The 9,296-nt window shown below is 49.4% G+C and overlaps 1 protein-coding gene across 2 annotated transcripts in view; it reads right to left on the bottom strand.

The window, feature by feature from the left end:
• Window positions 1-6,601: 6,601 nt before the first annotated feature.
• CHST13 (carbohydrate sulfotransferase 13) overlaps window positions 6,602-9,296 on the bottom strand; it is a 30,584-nt gene continuing 27,889 nt past the window's right edge. For both annotated transcript variants that reach the window (XM_027640179.1, XM_027640180.1), the window contains exon 3: window positions 6,602-7,926. In XM_027640179.1, the coding sequence (XP_027495980.1) occupies window positions 7,081-7,926 (846 nt within the window). In that variant the 3' untranslated portion in view covers window positions 6,602-7,080. The remainder of the gene's footprint in view (window positions 7,927-9,296) is intronic.

The following is a 9,296-nucleotide window of genomic DNA, read 5'->3' as shown; positions in this document are numbered from 1 at the left end:
GCTTAGTGCTTTGTTTTGTAAACCTTTATTAGCTCCTCCAATTTGGCACCGGCTTGAGCAGTCCTGGAAAATAACTCCTCCTGCCTCACCACCATCACTCCTTCTCCTTGCTGCGTGTGCCCCACTGCCTTGGAGAAGTCTTCTCTGGAGCTTGGTGCTTTTGCTGCTCATATGGATCAGGTAAGGCTGATTCTAAAGACAAGCTGATGAAGACACCCCAGACCTCTACAGGATCCTGAACATGTGAAACTTTTTCTGCTTTCCTCATAATAGCACAGATTTGCCCTTGCTTCCTCCAATCCTGCAAAAGCCCTGACTGGAGCCTGTGGCTCGAGCAGACTACAAGGGACCCCAGTCACACTCCAACATCAATTCCCACTACTCAACACACAACTGCTTCTCTATGTGCTTGCAGCAAAGCCCTGGTACTGGTACATCCCTTTATCAGGGATTTCTGGGAAGAACTCAGCTTAATCTGGTTGTCACTGTTGACAGAGGACACGGATGGGAACACATAATGGATGCCATCCGTGTCCTACTTGTGGGACTCGGCTGGGCCAGGGTGACCTATGTTGCACCTTGCCCATGCTCGGCTTGGGGGGTTCCCACCTTGCAGGAGACACTGGGGCTTGGAGATGATGTGGGGAGATTAGAGGGCACAGCAAGACGTGCTGTTCTCCAGGGTACCCCTTGGTGGTCAGCGAAGCTTCAGCCTCGTGCTTGTGCACACAGTGCAGGGAGTGCACTTAAGACTCAAAATTGCTTCCAGCCTCAAGCGAAATGATATAACCAAAGGAAATGGTTTCAATAAAAGGGGATTTTTTTTTCCTTTTTTTAAGGGCAGCAAGAGGCTAGTTATCTGGCTGTTCAGACTGTTTACTCTTTCTCTTTCCTCCTTTTTTTCCCCTGTGCAAATGAGAAAGGGCCTTTGCTAACAAAGGTTGTATGTAACCCTGGATCAGCATTCCTGTAACTCCATCTGAACCTGCTCATCTAAGAAAGTACCCCCAGCCCCTCCAGTGACTGGTCAGCACTGCTCCCTCTCTCCGACACTGGTTGCCCCAGCTGTCCCAGCAGGGCCAGAAGCCCCTGAGTTATCCAGGCTGCCTCCTCCTTCCCTCCTGCCTGCAGGATCCTCAGCTTTTAAGAGCTTTCAGTAAATCACAGAAGGCCCTACCTGGTTTTATGCTCCCTGTGGTGTTGTGTTGGGGTGATTTTGTTGGGGAGGAGATTTGGGGAGGGGGTTGCTTTCCCTCCTTTTCCTCCACAAAATTCACAGTTTCAGAGCAAACCTATGTGGGTAGCAGAGCCCAGACAGGGTGTGGACATTTCATAGTGATTTCTGTCTTTAATCTAACCCAGTAGGGAAGTCATTGCCAGCGGTGGGCCTGGCTTCTCTGCTGCTGTGTCTGTGTCATTGCTGTGCTCGGCTTCTCACTAGGCTGAAGCCACCCCACCAGAGTCACCAGCACCTCTGTTTGAGCCAACAGTGACTTTTATTTGTATTTAATCCTTGTAACTCCCAAGTAAGCAACATCCTCAAAAAAGGAGGAGGTGAGAGAAGAGAGCTTCTTTCTTGCTGCTCTTTAGTCCTTGTCTGCTGACCTGCCTATCTGGGCTCAGTGCTGGCCCTGGACTGAGAGACCCATGAAATGCTGTGAGATGCTAGTGGAAGGCTTATCTTGTTGTAACCTTTAGGGGGAATAGAGGAAAATGTGGAGTGTTGGCAGAAGAATGAGATCAGCTGGTTTTGAGCCCTGTGTAGCCATCAGTCAACTGATCCAGTCTGTAGCAGGGAGGAGTGAAAAAAATACAATTTTCTTTTTTGTTTAAACTCCCTTGATTTTATTTTCCACTGTATTAGCAGTGCCATTACATTCACTCCTGCCATCAGTCATTAGTTGTCCCCCAGTAAACTCGGGTTGATTTAAGTGTTGTGGGACAGGGGTTGAGAAAGGGCACTGGAGTTTGGGAGGGAGTGGGTCTCTTCCATGCACCACCACCACAGTGCCAGTGTGTTGGGGCCTCAAGGAGATCCCACCTGAATTGGGAAGGAAGGTCAGTAAAGGGTTCCCCCATTCCTGGGTGCAGAGCAGTTTCTCTTTGCAGGCAAAGAAGGGACTGTCACCATCTGTAGAGACAGATGAGAACAGGGGTTTGTTTTCAGGGACAGTCAAAGCATATATATTTCTCCCCTCCCCAGCTTCCAGTCACTGCCTCCATCCTAATACAGTAATTTTCCAGAAACTCTGAGATGCAGCATCCTTACCAGGGACAAGTGAAGTGCCAGCCAGCAAACACAAGCAAGTCTGAAAAGCCTCCTTCAAGCGAGACGCCACTTCCAAGACATACTTGAAAACACAATTTTTTTTTCCCTTTCAATGGAAGTCTATTTAATCCTTCAGCTGGTAAACAACCCAATCTGTGGTGCACAGCAAGCTCTGGAAGGAAACCTCCTGATTACTGAAGCTCTATTTTGTTCTACTGGAAGGGCAAACTCAACAGCTTCACATGGGCCACGAGGGATTGGCCAGTGGTTCCATAGCACGGAATACCCACAGCACAGGCAAAGTGCCCACCATGCCCCTAATTCTGGTGCAAGTAGAGCTGTCAGTGGCACTCAGAGGAAAGGGCAGACTTTCCATCAACTGCTAAGCCATGTTGGACTGTGGCAAAGTTTAACACTGCAGGAAGGGAAGGTATGCTGCAGAAAGGGAAGGTACTCTCTTTTTTATGCTAGGGGGCATCACTGTATTTATATAATAAATATGATGCTGTACACACGTGTATATGTAGACATAGATAAGCCAAATGCCTATTAAGTATTATAACCATATACAAATATAATAATATATAATATGTAAATATAATAATAAATGCTCTTTAATTATTCTTGTAATACATACTTTATACATATATTCATATTACATACAATGTATGTATTATCACCTATAAATATTTCAAGTATTTGCAATAATTCTATTACACATTATAGTATAATCATTATTTACCTTGCCTAGGTGTGCACACATAAACCTGCCAAAGTGAGGCTGTTCTTGTTTCTTTTGTGTCCCTGGTGCTCTGAGAGCTCCCCAGTAGCTTCCAAGCAAAACTCCAGGACCAACCTGAGTAATTCGGAGTTGTTTGTCCCCAAGCTTTTCAGCCAGGATGGGAACTCCCAAGGTACCAGCTGCCTTTCTGAGGGTGGAAGGATATTACTACCGGGGTCCTCACTTCAGCAAGGCCATGACTGGCATTTACCCCCAGGCATGCCCATGCTGTACTTGCCCCATCTTGGCTCTGTGACACAGGCGCTCTGTGACTCAGAAGTCTCAATGCTACTTCATATGGCAATGGCCATGCTTTGCTGCTTAAATTATTTATTTCTAATAGGCAGCTGATGAGGGGGATTAGGAAGGAAGGGTTTAAATAGAGTTTGCAAGGTTATTCCTTCCCCGAGGCTGAGCCCTGTGCGATCATGGTGTTTAACTTGGATTTTTCTCTTAATCTTTGTGCTTCCTTTGCAAAGCTGGGGTGACCCTGGCAGTGCTGTCATGGCAGCTCTCCCTTCACCAGCACAGTCCTCCTGCCCAAACCCATCACTGCCAATGTAAGAACTCCAGCTTGGGCAGAAAACGGCACTGCCCAGTCAGTGTGATGCAGTGCCCAGCCCCAGAGCAGATGAGCTGCCTCATTATGGCATAGGTGCCTAGTGGCAGCCACACCCATTGTGCAGTCTCTGCTCCTTTCAGTGCTTTAACAGCCACTAGCATCCTTGCTTGGCTTTCTGTGGGACCAACCCCTCCTTGTCCACAGCCCAGCTGCTCCTAGCCAGGCCCCAGATGTGGGAGGTCAGTGGAGAGTAACCCCTGGGCACCAGCCCCACAGGGAAGGTTTATTTCCCTGCAGAAATACCAAGCTGGTTTTTTTTCTTAGTAGTGTAAAGCTTGTATTTAAGGACACTGAAAGGAGTCCATGCACAGATAGAAATGCCCCTGCTGCCCTTGGGGTTAACCCTTTGCTCCTTTCTCCAGGTGGCAGCAGTTGAGCTCACTCTGGTGGGATGGTTGGGTCTGTCTTCACCTTGCTCTTGAGGCTGTGAGAAGGTGAGAAGAGTCTTCACCTCCACTCATTGTCAAACCTTGGCAAAAGCACAGCACAGTACAGCACAGTACAAGGTGTGTAGTCCCACAGGCCAGTTGAACCAAAGCTCCATTGCCACTAAGACAGACGCATCCCACAGGACTGCATGTTGGTCACATTTGAGATCCTAGCAGTGTATTTGTGCCCTTCATCACCAGACCACTCTCTTCCTTCCCGGAACACTCCTGTGCTCCATGTTCCTGGAGGGCAGACCCCAGGTATTCCCTTGTACTCCATGCCCTTGTGGTACATCAAGCACTGCCACATTCCCACTTCCAAGTAGAGGAGTAAACGAAATCCAATGACACTTCAGAGGTGACCGAGGGTTCCTTGGTATTTTCTCCTCTAAAAAGAAAAAGGAACGCAATGAAACAGTTAAAAACGCCACAAGTAACCAGGATCCCTCAAAGAAATCATTCCCAGCACACTTACACCGCCTGTAGTTGGGATCATCGGTCACACGGGGTCCTCCTAGCTCCGTCCTGCTCCCGTCCTCCAGCGCTTTCGGTAGGACTGGGGAGGGGTCGGGCCGTGCCTGCCGGGAGGGCCGCAGCATCCCGTCCCCGCAGCATCCCGACCCCGGTCCCGGAGCGTCCCAGTCCCGGCTGTTCGGCTTTGGCACGGTCGGAGCGTTTCCAGGTCCGGAAAGCTCCAGCCCGGGCTGAAAGTGTTCACTTCCCAAACACAAAGTGGCCCTTTTTTTTTTTTTTTCTGTTTGCACAGGCAGGTTTTCTCTGGAAAGCGAGACGCAGGCAGGGAAGAAGCCAAGGGTATGACCTAAAAGGGTTGGACTGTGGACGTTGTTTGTTGGGTTTTTACAGAAAAAGCCCAAAAGCAGCTATTTCCAAAGGTCCTACGTGACCCAGAAGACACCTTGTTAAAGGGTATTGCCTTCAGCAGCCCGTGGCTGGGGTTGGAGGGCTGCAGTCGTTCCATACATGTGTGGTTGGGCTGTTGTTTGGGTCAATGGGTCAGGACTGATGGGGATGCCAGGAACAGGCTGCTGATCAAACAGTCGTTCATGGCTGGGACCATCTCCCCATCGCCACCATTGCAGGAAAGACTAGAAACTGGCTAAAGAACACAGCCCAGAGCTTGCTCTTCCCTCACTTTCACACCAAAGAGAGCCCAAAGGGGCTCCCAGACAGCCAGATGTTGCCTAAACACTCACAGAGAGCAGGGAGCAAGTCTATCTATCCTTGCCACTCATTGTGCCATCAGCTCTTTAGAGGTACTTGCAGGGAACAGTATTCAGGAAAAGGAAAAAAAAAAAAGAAATCCATCCAAAAATCTGTCCCTTTGTGACTCTGCATCTGACCCCAAATTATGATTCATGACCAAAAGGAATGAAAAGATCTTGTGGAGACTTGAACAATTACTCTTCCAAGCAGAGGCAGTGCTAAGCAGGGAACACGAGACTCCTGAGAAAGCAGGAGGAATGCTCTCCAAGTCTGAATGCTGCCGATGAAATTTGTTGCATCATATAATCTGTTTTTGTGCTTTGTGTTTCAGCTAGGCAGGGAGATACTAAGACAGCATGAGAAAGGCCATTTCTGCGAGATCTCTAGTCCAGATTGGGAGAATCAGTCAGACTGCCAGGATCACCAGCAGTTTCATTTGCTTTTCTTTTTCATTGTTTTGCTAAACCCAATCTCCAAATGCAGCAAGCAAGGAGGGAGTGTCAGCATGTAGGTGCCAATCAGAGGCAGAGAGGAAAAAGGTTAAGATATAACAGCTGAAAGTTGTTAGATGGAAACATTGTTTTTGAAAGAGCCTGAGAGCACTATAATTTTATAAAACCTCCCATTGTATTGCACTAATAAGTCAAGTGTTTGCAGTTGAGCCAGCAGACACACTCTACAGCATCTCTAACCAGTGTATTTATTTACAAAGGCAGTCACCGAGCCAAAGCCAAACAGAAAAGAGGGAAGACTGAAATATGGTTTTAAAGAAATACAGCTCCTTGGACTGGTTTTAATTTAAAATCCTAGGGCTAGGTTTGTCATTTTCTTTTGTGTTTCCCCCCATCCTCCCCTTTTCTAATTCAAGGAATGATTGTCCAAAGGCAGCCAGGCAAAGGGTTGTTTCCCTCTAGGTGTCTCTCTCCCTGTTTTTATCCTCAATTTTTTCTCAAATACACACACACAGACATACACACATACACACAGACAGACACAAACATACAGAGACACTTTTCCATTTTTGGAGTCAGGAGAAAGCACTGTGGACCTGCTGCAAACATGTCCTCTCACTCTCTTTGGTGTATTTTGTATTCAAACTGAGAGCATGTGGAGAGGAACAAAAAAGCCCTCCAGGTATTGACAGGGAGAAATGTGTGGTCAGAGTGACACATCTCTGCCTTCTCCAGCAATGGGGGATGGTGGGGGAAGTGGGACAAGGATGGAGGAGAACAAGGCAAAAAGAAAAGGTGGGAGCAATTTTCAACAAAAGGAAAAAGTTACATTAAATTATTGCTTTATTTCTGGTTCTATGCAAGTCTCTGACACACTCCACCCTGACCCCCAAGACACCATGTCTGCCCCTGAACAGCCCAGAAAGGAGGAGAAAGACCTGAAGGGATCCTGCCCAAAAAAAGGAGCCTTCCCAAGACTTGGATCTACAGAGGAGTCCCTTAGTTAGAAGAAAGTCCCCAACCAAGGCAAGCCCTCCTACCCAGCAGTTTCCAGTCCCACCACCATTCCCTGTAGATATTGAAGGGTGGGAGGGATAGCAAAGGAAAAACTCCAGCCTCAGTGTTTTGAGAGGTATCCTCCCTCCAGACCATGCATGAATAAGGCATCAGGATGTGGAGCAGACCCTAATGAGAGGGCACAGGGAAGAAGTCAACCAAGAGATGAACACAAGGTGGGAGGAGAGGAATTGAGGCAAGATGAGAGTTATCCAGCTCTCCCTCACCTCTCCCCACCAGCCCCTGTCTCATCGGATGCGGAGGTATGAGGGGATGGAGTAATTGAAGAGCAAGTAGTCCATTTTGTATAAATTAAAAAGTTTCCTTTGGTAGAAGGGGTTAATGCCCTGGAAGAACTGGGCTGTCATGTCGTCCGTGGTCCTGGTGGTCTTGGATGAAGCTGGGAATTTGACGGTCGTGTCGGCCCCAATCAGCTGGAGGATGTAGTTGGCATCTTCGGCCAAGGTCTCATACTTGCCCACCACGTCGTAGTGGATGATGCAGGGGTGGCAGAGCGAGTGCACCCGCTCCCAGTGCTCATTGAAGGGCCCCTCCTTCTGCGTCCGTGGATCCAGCAGGTAGTAGACGAACTCCTCAAAGCGCACGTCGTCCCCGCGCTCCAGGGCCTTGTCGCTGGGCTTCTGCCGGTGCCGCCGGATGATCTTGGTCCCGTAGTTCTTGTGGAAGGCCTGGTTGTAGCTGAGGGTGAACTTGTTTCGGTAGGCTGAGACCAGGCGCTCGAAGGGCTCCCGCACAAAGACGAACTTGAGGTAGCTGCGCAGGCGGTAGTTGATCTCGGAAACGCTGTACTCAGAGAGGGTGCGCAGGTTGGATGGGACATGGGCCTCGTGGGCGGGGATTTCCAGTGGGTCCTTGTACTTGCCTTGCCCTGTCAGGACCATCATCACCCGTTTCCAGTTAGTGCAGGCCACTTTGGGCACGTAGCAGTAGAGCAGCCCATGCGTGTCATCCACCACCAAATGCCGCAAGTCATCCCGCTGCAGGAGGCGCCGCTTGCGGGTGTAACGGTTGCAGACATTGCTCAACATCTCCCGTCTCTGATGGTGAATCGCCTGCAGTGTCGACTGTTCAAACTGGGGAGAAAAAAAACAACAGAGATGGTCACCAGTTTGCCCAAGATAACTGTGGCCTACACACAAGACTTGGCCCACAATTGTCTTCATTCCTTCCCCTTTCCTGGGTTTGGCAGTCACCCATGTAGGATTTTTGGTGACAGCATTGGCTTTGAACACAACTTGATTTGGTGTATTTAATCCTTGGACAGGCTGGGGGCAAAAGGGAGGACAAAATATGATGAAGAGCTGGGTGAAGGTACAAGTTAAAGAGGGTAAGGGAAGAACAGGTGGTGCAGAGAGGGTCAATAAGGAAATATCTTTTAAAAGCATCTCCACACACACTGACCTAACGTGTTCTCCCTTACACCAGTCTGGGGGACATGCACAGCCCCAGGGGCAGACACTGCAGCCTGTTTGCTGGCACAGGGCCCCTCCTGCTGCTATGGGGCATTTCTGCATTGCACTGACACCTACACCCATGGGCTCGCTGTGAAAGCCCCACTCAAGAGTGGCACACATGTTCAGGTATGCATGACGGAAAAGGCATGGATGTGCTGCCAAGGAAAGGCAGAGGGAACTGGTCTTTAACACTGACAGTCCAAGCCTGGGGAGTAGACGGGGAGCTGGAGGTGAGGTGGGATGGCAAGGGGAGGAGCAAGGGGCTGCTGCAGATGGTGGTGGGACCCTTTCTGATGGCTTTGGGTTCCTTCTACTGAGGGACTTTTTCTACACAGGCCATTCCAATGCCCCAGCTCTGGTCACAGTTTCCTTTATCACAAGGATGAGGAATTAAGACATGGTCATTTATCCCTTTTGACTCTTGCATCAAGGCCTGGTAGCTGCTGCACTGGCTTCTGAGGAGCCCAGAGCCCCCTAACCACTGCCCAGCTGAAACCCTCCCTTCAAATGTGGGGATTTGAAAAGTGTGACCTTTCCTGTCATGGTTTTCATCAGAAATCCCAAAATGTCATTAAAACATCTAGGGAAGGAAAACCATTACCAGGAAGTCAGAAGAGGAAGGTACCCTCTTCCTCCTATCCACTCACTCCCTGTTTTGCTCACAAGGCTTGGGAGGTTTCATGTTCATCATTGCTGGGAACAGCCTTGTCCAATGCTAACGGCTTCACCACACGCCGGCCGACCCGGGATGGCTCTGACCCCGCAGGGCTCTTGCTCTGATGCTGTGCAATTACTGCCATGTCACAAAACAACAGGGGGTTCCTCTTTGGGGTTGTGAAGACAGTCCTGTCAGTGTCCCAGGGTGCCACAGCAAACAGCTCTGCTACCCACAAAGACGTGGCAACCTCCAGATGAGGGCAAGGGCACGCCGTGTGCTTGGTCCCTACATCCTTGCTGCTGACAGCTGTCACTGCCTAGGCACGCCCTTT

Source organism: Corapipo altera, unplaced genomic scaffold (genome assembly GCF_003945725.1).
Source record: "Corapipo altera isolate COAL_440 unplaced genomic scaffold, ASM394572v1 55, whole genome shotgun sequence".
Classification (NCBI taxonomy): domain Eukaryota; kingdom Metazoa; phylum Chordata; class Aves; order Passeriformes; family Pipridae; genus Corapipo; species Corapipo altera.
This window is presented reverse-complemented; position numbering and strand designations above follow the sequence as displayed.